We start from the raw sequence: 20702 nt of genomic DNA on the forward strand, positions 1-20702 counted from the left end.
AAAGTTGAGCAAGGGAAAGAATGAAGAGTATTGAGATATCCAATTATACATACAATGTATTCTTCCAGCTACCAACAAATTGTAAATGTGTATGATTTTGAAACAATATATTATCCTTTAAATGAAATGAAAAAAAAAAAAAAAAATCAAACCGAGTACAAAATAATCTTTTAAATCAGAACTTCGGATTCTTCATGAGTTTCTTAGATCATTTTTTACTACGGTAAATCATACATAGGAATGACTAAAAGGAACGGGTGTGTGTGTTACAGATGCCACAGGAGCAACTGGTCATAGGCTCCAACGGTCACTGAAATCGTTAAACACTGAATACACGCGAATGTATCAGAGAAATCAGTAAACTACATTCGCGTTCGTTCATGCCCACACTACGCAAAAAGTTCAAACTTGGTCAGACAAGTTATTGATCGGAACATCCATGGTGATTGACATCCCTGGACATTTGAGCTACATGTGCATAGTAGTGCCAGGCTGTTTTTTATACATACCATAATTAGTAATTTTTCAGCCTTCCCAATGATTGGGGTATATTCTGTGATTGTGACTTGTAAAACTGGAGGGACTAGTTTACCTTAACACCTCTTGTCAGTATTGTTGTACTGTAGGAAGTAACTGACCCATGCTAAGTAGTCACTGCTAGCTAACATTGCATCTATTCCAGTTCAGATAGGGTGAACATCCCTAGAAGCAGCAGTTTTATCGATGCTTATATAAACTTGATCCAAGAAGTTACTAACAAGTTTTTTATGACATTAGAAGATAATTTCTGTAGAACATTAGTCGTTAGTCGTGAGTGTATATGTAGTCGTTATATGGAAGCAGCCGGATTCTATGTCTGCCAACGTGGTGAGAGTAAAAAATGGTGACTTGCTAAGAGAATAAGGTTTTTAAAGTATTAGATTATTTGAGCAAAGAAACAATAAATTTGTACTCTGGAAGTATTGTACATAAGTTGTTCCCGTGACTGGTGGCGTCTATGACTGGGATCGCGTCAGTAACCAATGACGTGTATGATCAACTTTCTGCGTGATATGGCGTCTGTAATCAACTATGAACATGGCTTTTTAAATCGATTTCTTTGATGTGGGTACAGTGACTGGTGGCGTCTACGAGCAGTGTCTCCTGTGATTTGCTTCTAAAGGAAGATGTATGCCACACACAAGGAACGCATCCTAGATGCACAATGAATTATTCACATGCCAACATTATGTTTATCTAAACACACACGAAATAGGTTACTATACCAATCTTTTTACACGAGAAAAAAGAAAAACCTGAATGTGGATAACTTGGAGGAAATTGGTTTAAAATGATTATCTTTTCTCAAGATAAGAAGGAAGATAATCACAGACGCCTCATGTATTCTCAGTTTTAAGTTCTAAAAGGGGAAGTAGATATACATGGTGTGCGGAAATTAACTCCGTATTGAAAATTATTCATTAAAAAAAAAAAAAAAAAAAAAAAAAAAGTATTTTGTTCCTTACAATGGTAGAATTGTTATGCATTGCTAAAATTTAATAAAACCACCATCATTGTCCGTAAATGGTTGAGAATGTTTGCGACAGACTTGTGCAGATACTCCAGCGGTATGTTTGCAAGAACTTGGCGAATTCGCTCCTCCAATTCATTAAGAGTTTTTGGTTTTGTGCGATAAATTTCCTCTTTCGGTCACTCCCAGAGGAAGAAATCACCGGGCATGAAGTCAGGATTCCTTGCTGGCCATTCAAGGGAGCCACAACGTCCTGGACCTCCGAAATGAGGCGGGGGTCCCATCTTGCAAAGATTAGTCGTTGTAATTGTCCCACGTGGATACAATACTATGAACATAATCTTCAATCATAGCAAGGTATCGTTCTGCGTTCATTGTATTCTGAATGACGTATAGATCTACAACTTTCGTGGATGTCATGCCGCACCACACTATGACCTTTGGGTGATGCTGGCTTTGTGTAGCTATCACTTTCAGATAGTTTCCTGGCCAATAATAACGATTGTGCCTGTTAACAACTCCCCCTCCCCCAACATGAAACACGGTTTCATCTGACCACGGGATATTACCGAAAAGATCGGACCAGTCTTCACACTGAGCAAACATCATCTCCCCATACTCCAACCAATGATTACAGTCTTCCGACGATAATTATAATTCCTGGTAGTGTTGTGATTTCCATGGACGAAAGTTCAACTTTATATCAAAAACAGTTCGGATTGTTTGTGGGGTTAAACTTTTCGTTAGATTTCTGTCTTTGTGATTTCTGAGAACTTAGAGTGAACATTTCCTGAACCACTTGCACATTTTCCTCCATCCTGGATGTTGAAGGGTGACCATGTCTTGTGATAGTATCTGCTACAGAACCTGTGATCCTATGGTCTTTTCATCTACTGACCAGGGGAGGGTCCGAATGGGGCACTCGAGTTGCCGAACGACATGTATCAGACATGAAAGAGGGTGTGAAACTATGTACATTTATAGCGGCTGAGGGCAACATGGAAAAGCATGAGTGCCGGAAGAAATACTGCCGACCGTAGAGCCCAGCAACACAGAAAGGTAAAGAATCACTCGTTCTACGCGTGAATGGCCACAGAAATTAAGGTCAAATGTTTAGCAGTAGATGCATGATAAGATCTGCTATATCTGTAATTAACATCATGGCCGCCATATTGAGTGGCCATCTTGAATTTAGATTCACGATGTAAAAGAGAAAGTGGATCATGTGGCATATGAAATAGCACCGAAATTTTACGAGGAATTCATTGGTATTAACCATTTTGTAGTAACTTTATTGTGAGTTGAGAAGTAACGTGCAAGAAAGTCAATGAGGGAATATTTAAACAAACTGCGGAATAACCTGTCGGAATAATGTTGGCACAGGATGCACATCTAGAAAAAGATTACAAAGAGCATTTGCACATGCAAAGAGCTGATAATATTGTAGTGTTAAAGATATAAAGTTGTCACTTTAAAAACACCCGAAACAAAGGAGGGCTGGAAATTACAGGTGCAATTACGACGTGGTTCTTCTCAAAGAAAATAACATATCATCACATAAGCAAATATACTGATAAAGGTACATACATACCAATCTATGAAGGACAGTTGATGTGAAGAGTATCTGTAAGATTGTGATGATAACACAAGAGTTGTTCTCACCTGACACGCTATCATCTATCTCTAACGTTTGATATTCAACCACTGTATCAATATTCTCTAAAAACTACATTTCCGATCTATTGCACAAGGATTATTGTTGCACGTCCCAAACTCAAACACTAATAATGACACAACTACCTGCAGATTCATATTCATGCCCACAAGAAGAAATAACTTTTTCGTATGATGAATTAGAATATATCTTTTCATTTTCTAGCACTTCCTCAACAGTGGCTCATTGACCAAGGGCACATTTACCTTCTTACCAACCACTCTATTTCACTTAACTACTTCACTGATAACGCAGATACTAGCTAATGAGTTTTCTCGCGTATTTTTTGCCTGCAAACTGAACACACAGTAGGTGGCACGGACTCACCTTTGGTCTCTTCTTTCTCTACTGTCAATGACCATCTTTCCCTTACTCGCAACTATTCTGCATGTAAACACACTTTTCCTTTGGTCTGCATACAGACTAGGGTTCTCCAAGCTCTAGCATTTGCATCATACTAGTGAGTCTATATCACAGAGTTTGTATGCGTCCTTCTTCCATGTTACTTCTGAACTCACAATAGTTACTACAGAATAGTTAACACCAATGTATTCCTGGTAAAATTTCAGTGCTATTTCATATGCCACATGACCCACTTTGTCGTTTATACTGTGAATCCAAATTCAAAATGGCCACTTTCAATATGACGGCCATCATGATCATTACATATAGCAGATCTTATGCATCTACTACTAAACGTTTAGCTTCATTTCTGACCATTCATGCGCGGAACAAGTGATTCTTCAGCTTTCTCTGTTGCTGGACCCTATGGTCGGCGATATTTCTTCTACCTCTCCTGCTTTTCCATGTTGCGCTCAGCCGCTATAAATTTGTATATGTACATAGTTTCACAACCTCTTTCATATCTGATACATGACGTTCGGCAATTCGAATGCCCCATTCGGACCGTTCCCTGGTGAAGCACGAGGCCCTTTTACACTTCGCCACCATATATTTGTACCGCACACTGCCATACTTAGTACCGGGATATCAGCTGAGCCCACCTACGCAAGGTTAGGCGTGAGCGCAGTGACCCGCCACTGTGAGGTATGTAGTAAATTGTACCATTGTGATGAACAAAACTCTTTTTGTTTGATGAAAATTGGTTAAGTACTTAAAAAGTTATATACAATTTTCAATACAGTTTATTCTCTCCCACCCTATATATGAGACAATATGTAAGCGATCTTAGTGTTTATCTGTCCTTTCCCATGATCATTATTTTAATTTTATTTTATTTTTTAAAATCATTTTGATACAATGCTGTCAGAATTAGAGCGAGAACTCGACAAGTAACAAGTGAATTTTATTCGGAAGTTGCTTTGAATGTCTTTTCTTTTCTAACGTAGTGTTGACTTAAGTATTATATATTTAAACCAAATGATATGACTAACTATGCTTAATCGTTTTTCGTACTTGAAGCGATTGAGAATGAAAGCAGTGAGTGGCTTTCGGAAATACTTGTGCTAGAACAAGTACATTGGCACTGTAAGGTTAATCATATCATTTAGTGAAAAAAAAAAAAAAAAAAAAAAGTGCCAGACGGTTTCTATATAATTTATTTATTTTAAACATATATTCATTTTCGAACAATTATGTTTATTTGAACTGAGTGGTGGTGTAGTGTACTTTGATCGTGAAAAATTTTTAATATACTCATTGTTGTTTGAAGAATCTGCTTCTGTTAGCTTCATTTAGTTGAACAATCTGGAATAGAATATTGAATTCTGTCTTGCATCAACGAACGCTCACGTAATGGGAATCCATTATGAAATATTGTGCTTATAGTGTCACTTAATAAAAACTACGTGTTTTGTGAATGAACCATTTAATCGTTTCATCTACAGATTTATCAGTTAGGAAAAAATACTGAAATATTAATATCGTTAAGTGTGTTTGAAAAATTTTCGTGCAGGAGTCGAAACCTGTTATGTACGAGACACATTTTGTTGGTAAAATTGTTGAATTTGTTGCACAGTAGATAGAATTTACTATCTTCATTTAGTAATTGGTAAAATGAGTTCCATTAATGTTTCTAAGTACAGTAGAGTCCCGAAAACTCGGCCTAATGTGGACCGAAGGGTGGCCGAGTTTGTAAAAATGTCGGGTTATAGGGAACTGGGTTATAAAAGAATAAGTACGAGTCTTTCCTCAGAAAGTACAGTACTTTACTTGTATGCATTGGTTGCTTGAGAGTACAACAGAGAATAAATTGCCCAATTACTCTTAAACAAAGGAAAAGTACGTACTTTATGAAGGCATAGAGCCTTTACTATACACGAAAATGAAAATTAATAAATACATACTGTACACTACCTAATAAGACAGACCTCAGAAAAATACCTGGCAATGACCTTGAACAGGTCTGCGCGCGGAGTTTTTTTCACCCTGTCAGGGTATAGCTGAGTCATCCGGACTTCCGGGTTATCGAGTGTCAAATTTTAGTGACTCCACTGTAGTTATGTATTGAGAGTTGGATAATTTCTTGTATATCTTTATACCTTGATTTTGAACCCTTATGTTACATGCAAAGGATATAGTTCTCTTTGAATTAGAAAGATTTTACCTAGATTTTGGGTAAAGGGGCTCATATACGCAGACACATGCATGAAGAAACCTTCCAACATGCATGAAAAATAATAAAACCACAGGCAAGTTGATCGTTATGGCCTTGCATGTTTAAAGTTTTCAAAATCTTCTGTAACGTGCAGGATGGTTTTGCCGTTATTCATGCATGTTTACAGTGTATGTGCTCATTCACGCAAGTTCATTGTTTTATATTTAGGCTCGCCAATCACGACAGCGGAAGAAATCACGTGACTCTTTCCTCCAATTAATTCTTCTAGTAAGTTGGACAGCAAGCTGGTACGTGTGTAGGAAAAAAAAAATCCAACATGCATGATGAAACAAATCTTTCATGCTTGTTGGTCATTCAAGTGTGTGCGTCTATGGCCCTCTTAAGACCAAGATTGTACTTCCAGTGTTTCATAATATTGCCTCATTTTTTGATGTCTACAGATTTTTAGTACCTATGTTTATTACTCTTTTTACAGTTCCCGCCCCAAGGAGGTTATGCTCAGCAGCCCCATCCTAGTGCAGGCTATGCACAGGCACCTCAATATCAGCAGGTTCATCCAGCACAAGCGGCTCAGTACTATCCTCCAGGACAGCATCCTAGCCAAGTTCCAAATGCAGCACAGCAGCATCAAATGAATTTACAGCAGCAGCAGCAGCATCAAATGAATTTGCAGCAGCAACAGCAGCATCAAATGAATTTACAGCAGCAACAGCAGCACCAGATGAATTTACAGCAGCAGCATCAATTGAACTTACAGCAGCAGCAACATCAGCTGAATTTACAGCAACAGGCTCAGCAGCAGCAACAACATGCTCAGCAACAGCAGCAAATTCATCAACAGCAACAACAGGTTCAGCAACAGCAGCAAATTCATCAACAGCAACAACAGGCTCAGCAACAGCAGCAACAAATTCATCATCAGCAACAGCAACCAGTTCAACAGCAGCAGACTTTGAATCAAGTGAATCAGCAACAGGCTCAAAATGTACAAGATACACAAAACAAAGCACAAGGTGTTGCAGAAAGTCAACCGAATATCCAAGCAGCACCGATTAAACAGGAACCAGAGAAGACTGTAGACTCAATTCCTCAAGTAAAACAAGTTCGTTAGGTGAACGAATAATAATAGGAACATTTTAATATTTCGACTTGGATTTTTTGCCTACAAATTGTAGAAACTGAATTTCGAATAAGCAGATACCCAATTCTTCCAAGAATATACTTAAATGCGTTTATACATCTGCTGGCAGATTCATTATTATGTTTAATTATGAAAAATCAGTTCATTGTTTTCTTGTCTTTTGTGTTAAGATAGTTAACAACGTTTTGTAGTATAGGTACTTTTCTGTTGTAAAAACAAAAAAAAGGGGGGGGGGGGAGTATATTGTTCTAATTCATTAGGTAGCGCATAATAGAACGCTCCTTTGTGACGAAGGGCGTAATGGGAGTATAAACTTGCTACGTCTACTAATAAGTATAGGAAGACTTAATACAAATAAATAGTGTTATTTCTTTAGTGAATTGTAGCGTAGCTCATCCATAACAGAGCCTTTTCATGCGTCATAATATTTTCAGTAACGAAAGACCTACATCTGTTGGCTGCCTAGTTCAGCTTTCCATGAATTCAGTTATTTAATCTGGGATTTAAAATAATTACTAATAATTATTTTAAAGAAAATTACTCATAATTAAAGAAAATCGTTATTATAGAGAGAACGTGAAAACTCAGAATCATATTATATTTGACATAATCACTTTTAAGTAGGATATAATAAGACAGATATTTTTTTTCTTTGCTTTAGATGTATAGGATTTGTTCCAAATAGTTTTTGTACTGCCTAATTTTAAGTATACATATTATTGCGTAATTACCGTTGAAAAAAAAAAATACAAAGGCAAAAAAGATCCAAGTGAATTGACAAATCAGGAACATGATACGAGGGCTGTCGAGAAACTAACAGACGTTTTGAAGTAAAAAAAAAAAAAAAAAAAAAAAAAAAAAGTAACAGAATGGGCAAACCAAATTGTATTATATACATTTGAAAGGTAAACTCAAGCTATTTTTCCACATAATCGCCATGCAAATTAAAGCAGTTATCACACCGTGGCACAAGTTTTTCAATACCGTCGCGGTAGAAATCTGCCAACTGTGATTTCAACCACTGGCTTACACCGGCTTGCAGTTCGGCGTCAGTATCAAAGCGCTGTGTAGCGAGCCATGTCTTCATCACTGGGAAGAGGTGGTAGTCGCTTGGCGCTAAATTCGGGCTGTATGGTGGGTGATCGAACCGAGGATTTTCGGAACCTATCTAGCACAAAATTTGTGATAACCAAGCTTTTCCACCACGATTTCATGCATCAAACTCCGTGAAATTTGGGGAAAATGTCCAGCAATTTCCGTAATCGTGAAACTACGATTTGCGCGAATTTTGCTGTCGATTTACCTCACCAGTTCATCAGACATAAGGCTAGCCCTACCATTGCGGTCCTCATCGTGAACATTAGAACGGCCATTTTTAAAATCAGTGCATTATTGCCTCACTTATTATTCCATGTCCGTACACTCCACAAAGTTGGCGATGAGTTTCAATTGGCTTGGGTTTTTTTGAAGGGAAAAAAAAACTAATCACAGAACGCACCTCACAAGAGGCGGAATTTTCTATTGCAGCGTCACAGTTCTCACGCTACCACATGCGTACTGAGTATGGCAACGTTCTGACACCAAGATGGCGACTAGCTCCGCCCACTACCGCGATAAGTCAAAACGTCGGGGACTTTCTGGATAACCCTCGTAATAGAGAATCAAACAAACAAAAAGAGAACTTGCTATTTTTCGTAGCGTATGGAACATTAATTAAGCATTCAGTAATCAGTTATAAATCAATTGCCAAACACTGATACATATTAACAATATAATTGATTTCATTGGGCGTTTGTAGTTTTGTTACAGTCAGCGAGTAAATTAAAAGATAATATATCATTGACTATTAAGATAACATTTTATTTTTTCCATTACGATAATTGATTTTTTTTTTTTTGTAATTAAAAAGTGTAGGTGTGTATAATGACATCAGTTGTGATTATGTTTTCCAATTGATTGCTTTAAAAAGGAAGTTTCGTAGAAAATAGTTTGGTGTATCTAAAAATGAAATATTCATTTCATTATATTGTATTATTTGTCATTATTTTGCAACGAATTTCAATTGAAACGAGTGATTTATATAGCTTTTTTTGTTTATATATAAAATTTTATGTAAAACAGTAACCAAAGCATTTTTGTTTGATTCTGAAAGTGGTAATCTCGTGTTTTTTTTATACACTTGAAAGTTTTTATTGTTTTTAGAATATTATTATATAATTAAGTTTAAAAAATCAACATTTGAGTTTAAATTTTTTGTAGTTGTAGGTAAAACATTTTGTATTAATTTAATTATAAGAAATTAGAAAAGTAGTAAAAGATAGCGGGTCCTATTTGAATGCATAATAGAAGAAAATTCCTTATCAATGGAAGAGTTCAAAAGTATGTTTCCATTTCGTAGAAAGAAAAAAAAAATATTAGTGTTTTTAAATGAACGTATGAAATGATTGAGAACGGTTGTGTGACAAGTGCACTGAGATTTGTGAATTAATTTTATATTCTCTGATTTGTCTTTAATTTTTATGTATATTAACATGAGTGACGTAGTAATATAGTCTCTTAGCATAAATTTTCTATCCTGTTAGGATGGAATTTGTTTGTAATCTACAAACAGTTGAAAACTGCATATGTAAGTTTCTTGACAAATCAGAAGGAGCATTTAAAAGTAATTAGATAGTACTTGCATAATGTTGATTAGAAAACATAATTCTGATATTTGATGTTGAGAAATTCAAGCTGCTAATATTCAAATAAAGATAGTACGGTTCCGTTGTATTATAGTCTTAATAGCGGTTAGTTAGAGGGATTAATTTGAAGAATCAGTGGTACAAAAAGATACAAACTTACGATTGATTTCATTATAGCAAATCAGCGTGCAGGTGAAATTCAGTTGCGCAAGAACATTCAGATTTCAAGACAATGTAGTTGTCTAATGCAATGTTTTTCGTCTTTCTTTCTTCAGCAAGCGATACACTCCACCATTGTGCATGAGTTAAGTGAGTAGTTACTGCAATGACAGAAATTCTAATTCCTTCCTTTATATATATATATATATATATATATATATATATATATACAGTGGTATATTTAGGGGGTTATTGGGTTCATCTCCCCGAAATAAATTTCAATTTCTTAGTTTTTCGCATTCCACGTACAACAATAATCCTTCTTACCATTTCTAAGAATTTTATTGACTTTCCATTTTCTTATGCTCTTTGTTCAGAAACAATACTGTATTTGTCGAAGTTCATTCCATGTAAGAACTGCGTTTGTTTTTTTTTTTTTTTTTTCGTCCATTCTACTCTTTTGTTTCTTTTTCTTAGTTATTACTTTCGTTTCTCCGATCGTACTTTCGACCGTTGTTAGTTGTGATTCAAGTCGGCCGTTGTCAGTAACACCAAAACTAAGAGGAGTACATAAGCGAAACTGGTGTTTGACACCAACTTGCACGGATATAAACAAAACGGGACTTTAGTTATTATAGCAAAGGAATATTTACATCGTTTAGTTATAAAAAAGGTAAATGTTTGAATTAAAGAAAATCAAGAGGGGAGAATAACTAATGCGGGAAATTAGGTAGACAAAGAGAATGCTTCCTTTTTCTTCTATGAATAGAATAAAAGATTAGATTCACTGCTAAATTATTGTATCATATCACATAAGATTTACCAGTCTGCAATTCTTGCCATTAAAACTTCCATTTATGCATATATTTAATTTTCAAACTCAGGTGGGCAGTGCCCCCCCCCCCAAACAAAATCCTAAGTACGCCACTGGATATATAACTCATGAGACACTCGACTGATTAGTATAACTTAAGGGTAACTATAAGTAACCCCAACATAAATTTCTTATTAAAATATTTTTCACTGGGCGCCGAATAATTGAAAATTAAAGTAGGTTTAGTTCGCGTATAACTACCCGCTATGCGTTTATTCCACGAGATGACTACTACCTAAAAGACAGGAAAGAATTAGTACGAGTTTGTCATTTGCACATAATCCAGTTCTGGGAAGGACCATAATTGCAATTTGAAGGTGCGTTCATAGGGGCTAGCGCATAAATAAATAAATAAAAAAAAGTGTAATTGTATATTGATTCAATGTATCCTACTGAGTGTAATTCGTTTTTCATAAAAAAATCCTATATACACTTTCTCGTTGTGAATATACTTCTATTCAAAAGTTTGCACAATCTTGCGTAAATAAAATTCACTTGCACGATAATCAGTTACTTAGATTGATTATTATCCTTTCCTAATCACCCAAACAATAACCCAGTGCAAATTTGCATACCAAGCTTTCATATATAAAATGAAGGGTTGCGTTTAGAGTACGAGAATTAAAAGACACAGGTATACCCATTCTATTTTGTAAAGAAAAAAATAAATTTGTTCAAAATTGATTATAATAACTATTATTGTGTAATTGCATACTTCCAATTTAGTAAAAACTTTTATGACATTTAATATTAATACTTTATTCTCAGCAGAAGTCGTAGTTTTTTTTTTTTTTTTTTTTCTCAAATGTACTTCTATAAAAGAAATAATTGAATTCAAGTTGTGATCAGAGGGTTTCTTTAGATTACAGAAGATTCTTAAGGTTGGTGTCAGTTAAATGCAGTATGTTTTAAGTCTTACAGTGAAAAAAGGGAATAGAAGAAATACATTAATATTTATATTATGTTTTTGCTAATAATAAGAGTTCTTCCACAAATAAAAGCGTAATGTATTATCAAGGTTCAGGAATTAATTCTAATTATCAAGATTATTAAATTTTTCGTAGTTACACGCTGCATTTCAGGTACTAATCAACGATTTAAAACTACTAATAGTGGAGTAACTTCGTGAGCATTGCTACACACATGACAGTTCGTATCTTATGTTTATGCAGTTAGCCTACATAGTTTTTTGTTTTGTACATTTTTTTAAAAATTTTATTTCTTTTTAGGTTGTGAACTTGTAAATAGTTCTAAGGAAGACTGTACAACATTCTAATCCTTAGGATGTTAAAGTAAATAAAAACGTTATACATTGCAAAATGTTTTATTTTTTAAGCAGTGGAGATCAAGGGCGCCGATCTCTCTGTAACTTCGGGGGGGGGGGGGGGGGGCATTCAGATGTGTTTGGTTGCAGCCAAGTGTCTAAGAAGGCATATCGGGTGTTCTACAAATGGCGTCCATGGACTACAGAGGGCTATTCTACAAGTCAAACCAAAAAATTGTATACCTTTCAGGTCCTTCCCTAGAGACGCGAATTGCACCATGTGGCATCGTCGCAGATATAAACCAGAGTGTTGACCTACCCATTCATCAAACAATTACATCGATTCTTGCCAGATGACAGTTAAAGTCCATAGACGTCGACAGTAGCGCTACTTATTAGCGTAGCAATTGGTGTAGATGCTTGATGGATTCGTGTAGCAATGCTAAAAGGTTCCAAAATAATCTCCGACGTTGCCACATTGTGAAATGTTGATTCCCCACAGCGGCTGAAGGAGGCCCTGGAAGGTATTTAATCATAACATTTTCGCTCTATTTTGACCTGTGGAATAGTGCTCTGTGGGCACCATTTTGAGAACACCCAATATATGAGGATTTTAAGACAAATGAATTAAAATTACGCTAAATATTGTATATTCATAAAAAGTACATGAAACAATAATATACATATATTAATAAAAATACATATAATAAAAATATATATATTCATAAAATATATGCCCCCCTCCGGATCGGCGTCCTTGATGAGAATTCACATCAGGGTATTGTATATATACATAAAAAAAAAAAACAATTACAACAGCAGCAATCTCATCTTTAGAAAACTATATTTTCAATGTAAATATTTTCTTTACATAAATTAATTTCTATACCGTATATACACGTCACCACATACTGTTACAATTATTATTATTAGAGGATGTCCAACCCTCAATTAGGCCTTACATATACTATTGGAATACAAAATTATTTTTGCCCGAGAGACAGATTTGGCCAAATATAAAATAAACGTACACAATTCAAATCATCTTGACTCCTACATAGTAATATGAACTCATTGCCAAAATTTTCCAGTATGATGATGTGAAGAGCTAGTCTTTATAGTTCATATTACGTTTCAATGCCATAATTATATTGCAAAGTAAAATAATAATAATAATAATAATAATAAAAAAGAGGCGGAGAACTTTGACAAAAATAAAACACAGAAAAATTTTTTTAATATCCATGAAATTGGTTTTATTTAACAGTCATTTTTGTGGTATTCACGTCTGAATGTGATTTCGGGCATGTGGCCACCGCGGCTGGCGTGCCTAGACGGCGTAATTTGGAGATCCAATTTTCACACTTCGCAGTAAATCACGCTGTATTTTGTCAATAACGTGTCGAATGTTGGTTTCCAAGTGCTCAATTGTTTCTGGATTCTCGGCGTATACATGCGACTTTTACATATCCCCAGAGGAAATAATCTAACGAACGAGCTGGCCACTTAACACGTCCATTTCGTGAAAATTATCGTTCGTCAAATGTTTCTTTCAGTAAATTAATTGTGGCGCCGCCCTACTGAAACGATCCATCAGGGTGTCTACTAAAATTCCAAAATGAAATTTCGTGACCTTTTCTTTAGCAAATCATAAAATTTCATAACACTCTGAAGAGCGAATTTGGGTGCGAATTAGGCCGAATTTTCATCCATGCGATAGGAGCGTGATTTGCTTGCAATTTGATAGCGTCTAAAGTCGACCATAGACATTTCAGGTGGTGAATTTTGACATTTTATAGAAAAAAAATTCCAATCTGTATTTACATTTGTACAGATTTAAAAAAAAAATCGTGCCCCAAAAGCTAAATTTTGTGACTTTTTCTTGACTTTCATGACCGTTTTCTGATTTCGTGACCGATAGACACCCTGTCCATAGTTTCTCAAATTAATCGCTCTGATGGACGATTATGACCACCGTAAAATGCAGGTAATACCCGATGAGTTTGTCGAATTGAACCGTTTTCAAAATAAATTTGCACAATTTGCAAACGTTGCTCCGGCGTGAGTCTATTCATGATGAATTGCCAAACCAAACTAACCTCAATTCAACCAAGAACAGTAATATTAGTTCTTATAGAAAACAATGTTGCCAGTTTAAAGTTCTCCGCCTCTTAAAAAAAAAAAAAAAAATAAAAAAATAAAATATAAAACACTGTATAAAGTCAACTTTATCCCTTTTATAAAAACAATTTTGTTTAGTAATTATTTACAACTGTACGAAACGGATGTAGGTCACTAACGCCAGAACACAAAATCGGTCACAGGAGCCACCAGAGTAAATGAAACGAGTAATGCAAAGCTAGAATGGAATGACCAGTAAAGAATATCGAAACCGATGATTACTCAAGACAGCCGAAACAATTCTCAGATACTCCCAAATAGCTGTTATGTCATTACTTGTATATTTCTTCTGAGCGCCAACTGTTATCGGTCATATAAGCCACATTCACGTTGTCATAGCAGCCAGATGTGGCTTCTGTCCATTATCGTCTATGACCGGTGGCTGCTATGACTAAACGTGTATGTGACTTGTATGTTTGGCTTAACAAATTTCTACATATGATTTTCAGTATCTTAAACTATAGTTCTTGACAAAAACACTATTAAATACTTTATTTCCGTCGATACACAGCCTTTCCGTAAATTAAAACGGGATAGTACTGGTACATGAATATAACTAGATAATACTCATAAAAGTTTCGATCCATCGCACGAACTACCTCGCCTATGGTGATTTTGTTGTACCATCGTATGAATTTCATTCCAAAAGCCTAGATAAACTACTATTATCACTTATTTACATTAGAAATAAGCCGACATATTTAGTTATATCATGTTACAACTGCAGAGTTATTACTAACATTATATATGGTATATATATAGAGGAAATAATTTTATATCACGTATTCCTCCTCAATGTTGTACCAAGAACAAAAAATGTACCATTGGATCCACAATCAAACATGGGTCACCAGTTTACTGTGCTGATGGGTTAAACAGCTACGCTCCCAGAACAGCCATGCATTTTGTAATCTGAGTGGCTGAGCATCAGCTTCAAAGAGTGATAAAATGTATGGCGTTCCGGGAATGTAGGACTTCGATTGTCAGTCCTTTTTTTTTTTTTTTCATATAATTATTATTAACACTTTCGATCCTAGGGTACTTAAATTGACCAATTCCTACGTCCTGGAGAAAATGAGTTCTTTCTTTCTTTTATTTTTTAAATCATATCTTCCTAAATTTTAACTGGAAACTGTTGAAACTTTTAGAAATGAAAAAAAAAAAAAAAAGTACCAATCTACTAGAAGATGCCAGTTTCCGTATAAGACATATGACTAATCATTGCAAACAAAGTAGTAATGCTTGAGTGTTGTGAATGAAATGATACATCTTTTTTAGTTCTCTTTCTACAATGACTAAAAGGCATTCTTGGATCAGGTTGCCAGTAGATAATTCTAAAAGCAGTCAAAATTACTTTGTCAAGTAAAAGGGCTTACAAATTCATTTTTGATTGGTACTTTAAATTTTAAATGGCCGTGTCGCTCCCGAATGTCACTCGGATTCAACGTAAGTTTACAGCCTGTCGTTCCGGAACTACAGTAGGATTGAAAGTGTTAATATACTAATTCATCTTCGGGCGCTCGCATGGATGGCATTTACACAGCTTTGTCAAAAAAACAGTGTTTAGTTGAAATGTATGTCTATGTGTGGTTTTTGATTCAATTAAGTGATTCGTGATGTTAAGCTATAATAGTTATTAAAAACAATGGTGGTAAAAACGCCACCATTCGAGCGCTGGTTTGACATCACTACACGCGAGTACCCAAAGCGATTTGAACGAAATCATTGTAATTACTTTGAAGAAAATCATCCTCCAAACATACGTCACTCCTTCCTGTATGTGCTAGCTTTTCTTTTTCTTCGTTTTCTTTGACAGAAACGAACCATGACATATAACAGAATTATTCACGAAGTATGAACAAGATCGTTAGAGCACTCCGAGAAAATTATACAAGAAAAACTCATTCCACTAATAACTGTCCTTTCCGAAAATTTTCGAGAGAAATTAATCACACTGTGGGATTGCTAATAAAATACACAATACTGAAATGGAACACGATCATTACAATTTTCGAGAAAGTCATCGCCTTTTTAAATACATTGGTCCGCAGTGGATCAGTTGTAGACGGTTCACCTCTGGTGTATGGGGTCCCTGGTTCGATCCCAACTCGCGCCAGGTGGACTTTGGTGGTGGATGAACAGTGTGTATGTGTGTTTTTTTTTTTGGGGGGGGGGGTCCGATTCCTCCCACTTTCTTGATTCCAGCATTTCATTCATATCTCGTCATCACCGTCTTCTTTAGCCCCCACGGCATAACCGTGTGACGTAAAACTCAAAGATTTTCATTTTTAAATACTATTTCATTTCCAGCCTAGCTTAAACTTACGCATGATAGTAAAAACTACTCCTTTATTTGCTTTATATTTTACGTATTACTTAGGAACCAAAGGTCTGCATACCATATTGCAAGGTTCCAAGTGCTGGCTGTAAACACACTTCAGACGACCCACAAAGAAGACGTCGTCGACCATCGGCAAGTGACATAAATTCACGCAGTCAACAACATTTTTGGATAAAAGGAGACGGAACATCGCGCAAGGCATAAATCTCCACCGATTGATCATCCATTACTCTCTACGACACCTGGTCATTAAGAGCACCTTATTCTCTCTCTCTAACACGCCTGGTCATTGAGAGGCACCAACCTACACCCTGGCCGCAAGTGCCTTGGTTCCTACCGTCCTGAGACTCAAGGTCATTGGGCTTCTTCCGATTCACCAGCAAATCACCAAGATACCTAGAGGAACTTATGTTTACGATTTTATCTCACAGCAAGTCAAGGTCTGTTTGATTCAGATCGGATGAGTTCGGTTGGAGTCGTACGGTATATAATGTTCTTATGATCAAATGACGGAGGAAAAGGATACTGATGAGAAAAGTGAGTCATGCTTTTGCAGAATGCGACGATTAATTGAAACTGGTGCAGGATGCTTTCTCCCATTTTGCTTCTACATCCTGAAAATATTGCGAAACAGGTCTTAGTTTCGCATGCACGATTTTGCCTTTTCGTCCTTGATAACATACGGCTTTCCCCACCGAATATTCGGAAAGTAGATACTTGATTGATTGATCAAGTTAACGTGCAATCCGAATTACATGGAATCCCATCGGGAAGGACCCGGATACCGTTCGTGCAAATGAAAAGTTAGGCTGGCCGCACATTGAGAGAGCGAACGGGTAGAGCAGTGTGCGTATTACTGTCGCTCCATTCAAGTTTGTCAAAAACCAGCTGTCCATGCATTCCAATAGGTCGCACACTGAGCAAGCACGTGCTTCAGGGTCACTCCCAACGCCATGCGGCATTTGAGAACACTGTCAGACGCATACCTTTGTTGCGCGGTAAAATTGCGGGAGCGCTTCAATCGGTGCATGTGCAGAGAGACCTGATTTGTCTGTGATTTATTTAGGTTACTGTTATTGCACACACTGAGGGAGCAAAGAGCTAAATTGCTCCGGACAGAACTGAATTGCAACCCTTGCTTCTACCTGTTTGCTCCACTAGTGTGTGACTAGCCTTAGAGGGCATACCAGATAAACACATGGACATTTGAACTTAGACCATGTCACTATTACGTCATGCTCGTTAAGTTTGCTATTTTGAACTCTGTTTGCTTCGAGAGACAGCGGTACACATTATAGTGGCAATGGCTATTGTTTTTATGTCAATTCTTGCAACTGAAGTTGTCCCAATTTATGTAGTGCACAGGTTCAAACCTGGGGAGCGCGTCCCTCGAAAAAATATTATTATTATTTTTAGTTTAATGTCCCACGTAATGCCCTTTAGGCTAAAGGAGACGGATGATTGTGAACTTAAAGTTTCGCGCTCTCCCACCGGGAATGGAACTCAGGATCACGTGGATCAAAGGCACACGCACTAGCCACCAAACTAGCAAGGAGAGCGTACATCGGGGAGGGGGAAGCGTGAAGAAGCATGCACGTTATTCGCCTGGAGACACGCCAAAGCTATACGAAACATGGACCTACAGTTTAACTTGTGATCTAATCTATACACAAGGCCTGTTTCAAAAGTATCCGACTATGTACAGCCACCTGACGCTCACATGACGTTTTCTTCATCCTAGTCCCCCTTCAAACTAGTACCTTCCTGCTTCCACACATCGACATTAGTAGGCTTTCCACTGCTGGAAATAAGGCTGGAACCTCTCATCGGGAAGTGCTACGAGAGCAGCTGTCACGTTGCCCTAGATAATCTCTCGAGTGCAAGTTTCTTTCTCGTACCTTTTGATTTTATGAAGAGGCAAAGGTCTCACGAGGACAGTAGGGAGGTTGACGAACGTCGAAATCCTGTACCGTGGTGAAAAGGACAACCACATCAACTGCATTACCCTGGTAGCCTTCAGAGCTTTGAAGTCGACAGAGCTAGTCATTTCGGCCAAAGAGTGTCACGAAGACGATAGGAAATGTCTGAAGAGAATTCCTTTGTGTCTGTACGTCCTTCCCGTACGTACTCATGTTGCACATTGCCTAAGCAATCGAAGAATACATCAACATTGGTTTGATTTTGCTACGCACCAGGCGATCTTCTCTGGATCTTCGCGAGCTTTATCAGGCCTTGACGAGAGTCGATTGTGACTTCATATCCGTACATCCATGCCTTTACCATTTTAGTCACGCCGAGACCACAGAACAACATTCAACATAATCACTCTACTACAACAGATGAGACAAATAAAAGGCTAACGCCATCTACAGGCTAGACATGGACTCCTCTTCAATGACGCAAAATTTGGCCTACCTACGCCATGTAGTTTTGCTACAAAGACGGTCAGATACTTTCTCGACAGCCTCGTATACTTTCATCGGGAATCAAACTTGAGCGTCCCGTACCAAAGGCGACAATGCTAACCATTTTACCATAAGGAACTCAAATCTTATGTAGGAATCAGCGTGTATAACATTGGAACTCTTTTTTTAAACATTATAATAATTTTGGTTTGGAAGGATTATTTTTGGACACAGTATCATAGTTCTATTCCGTTTGGATTGAAATAAATACATTATAGGCAATCAACGGAAAGTTCAATAGAAGAACTATTTGGTCTTTTAGCTGTCAATCAGCAAATGATGGAATGTAAACTTCCGTTATTCTTCTGTCGCTTTTTCACTTGAAACTTATAGTGTTCGGAGCATCCTACTTCGATGATTTGCCTTGTCTGAAAGAAAGAAAGAATAATAATAAGAAAATAAATAAATAAAAATAAAAATAAATAAATAATTAAAAATAAATTTCCAATCAATAGCCATATAGTACAGGGTGAGGTGTAAGTCGGTTAACACCCATGTAGCACACAAACGGCTTGGGAGGGTGCATGTGGGGTATTATTTGACACGAGCTCGATCTCAGGGAAACAATGATCCAGCCCATTTTCACCTTCTGTTATTGGTTAAAAAGTTATTGCCTCACAAAGGGTCTCCAAGATGGCCGCTAGGGCAACCATATCATGCAATATGGTCCATTGCTCACCCGAACAACGTATACCATGAACCGAGTGTGAACGCCAAGCCGTTCGTGTGCTACAGGGATGTTAACCGACTTATGCCTCATCCTGTACACTTACTTATTCAATCCTAAAAGTACACTAAAACTACGCGAACAGATGGCCACTTAAACAGAAAATTATTCCATTTTCAAGATCGCTGTAAGCGTATGTCACACAATATCAGTCATGTGGAAATGTCCACTATACATACGCCTCACACAGAAACACTCTTTGATGGTCATCTTACATTCCGTCGGGTTGAAACAAAACCCAAATTTTGTCCAACTTTTAAAATTAAGCTATCGAGAAAAATAACTACAAGAATTTACAAATAAACATTTTCTCGTATTTGCTACGTATTTTTTTCTGTTTTTTTTTAATCGAGTTTTTTTTCGCTTCAACACTAGAGCACAATCTTTTTTCTTTTTAATGTTCCACTTGATTATTCACATTTTTGCATCTATAAATAGTATTTAAAAATAATAACACTTATATTTGCTATAACAGTTAATTTGTGTTGAAGAAAAATATGTCTGGAATACAGAACAAAACATCTGTACACACTGTCTTCTTTGTACGTTGTAAAAGATCCCCCAAATCCATACGGAAAATGAAGTCTCGCTATATTTTACCTTTTTGTTCGTATGGAGATACAACACTTGAAACTAGAAATGTGTAACCAATCCACTGTTCCATTATTTTTACTTGTAACATTTCTCATTTTCTGTAAGAAACGCAGAACCTAAAACATTCTGAAATCATTAATTTTGTTTGTTTTCTTTTCTAAACAAAAAAAAAAAGTACTTTTTATTCAATAGGCCAGCCAGTTGTATTCGAGACGTTTTGTTGCCAGCGAACTGTTGAAAGATACAAAAAAAGAAGTGCAAGGGAACAATAACATTTTGTGAATACCAAAGCGTAACTGGGCAGAAAGCCAAACGATTGATAACATATTCAGAATTGCCAATTTATTATTATTATTATTATTGTGTAAATGAAATATTTCCGTTTAACGTTCCATGATTCTGCCCGTTTAGGCTAAGGGAGACGATGATTAAGGTCAGTGAATGATGATGGAAGTATTGGGGAATAAGAA

At 36.6% G+C, this 20702-nt stretch overlaps 2 protein-coding genes across 6 annotated transcripts in view; one reads left to right on the forward strand and one right to left on the reverse strand.

Annotated features, from left to right (window-relative positions):
• The window catches only part of NUCB1 (Nucleobindin 1), a 52103-nt gene extending 44299 nt beyond the window's left edge, over window positions 1-7804 (forward strand). For all 4 annotated transcript variants that reach the window (XM_081727670.1, XM_081727669.1, XM_081727672.1 and 1 more), the window contains one exon: window positions 6278-7804. In XM_081727670.1, the coding sequence (XP_081583796.1) occupies window positions 6278-6913 (636 nt within the window). In that variant the 3' untranslated portion in view covers window positions 6914-7804. The remainder of the gene's footprint in view (window positions 1-6277) is intronic.
• A 4041-nt stretch (window positions 7805-11845) lies between these two features.
• LOC145662280 (glutamine amidotransferase-like class 1 domain-containing protein 1) overlaps window positions 11846-20702 on the reverse strand; it is a 34952-nt gene continuing 26095 nt past the window's right edge. For both annotated transcript variants that reach the window (XM_081727677.1, XM_081727675.1), the window contains exon 7: window positions 11846-19279. In XM_081727677.1, coding sequence (XP_081583803.1) covers window positions 19258-19279 — 22 coding nt within the window. In that variant the 3' untranslated portion in view covers window positions 11846-19257. The remainder of the gene's footprint in view (window positions 19280-20702) is intronic.

Source organism: Thermobia domestica, chromosome 10, assembly GCF_964235325.1.
Source record: "Thermobia domestica chromosome 10, izTheDome1.hap1.1, whole genome shotgun sequence".
Taxonomy (NCBI): domain Eukaryota; kingdom Metazoa; phylum Arthropoda; class Insecta; order Zygentoma; family Lepismatidae; genus Thermobia; species Thermobia domestica.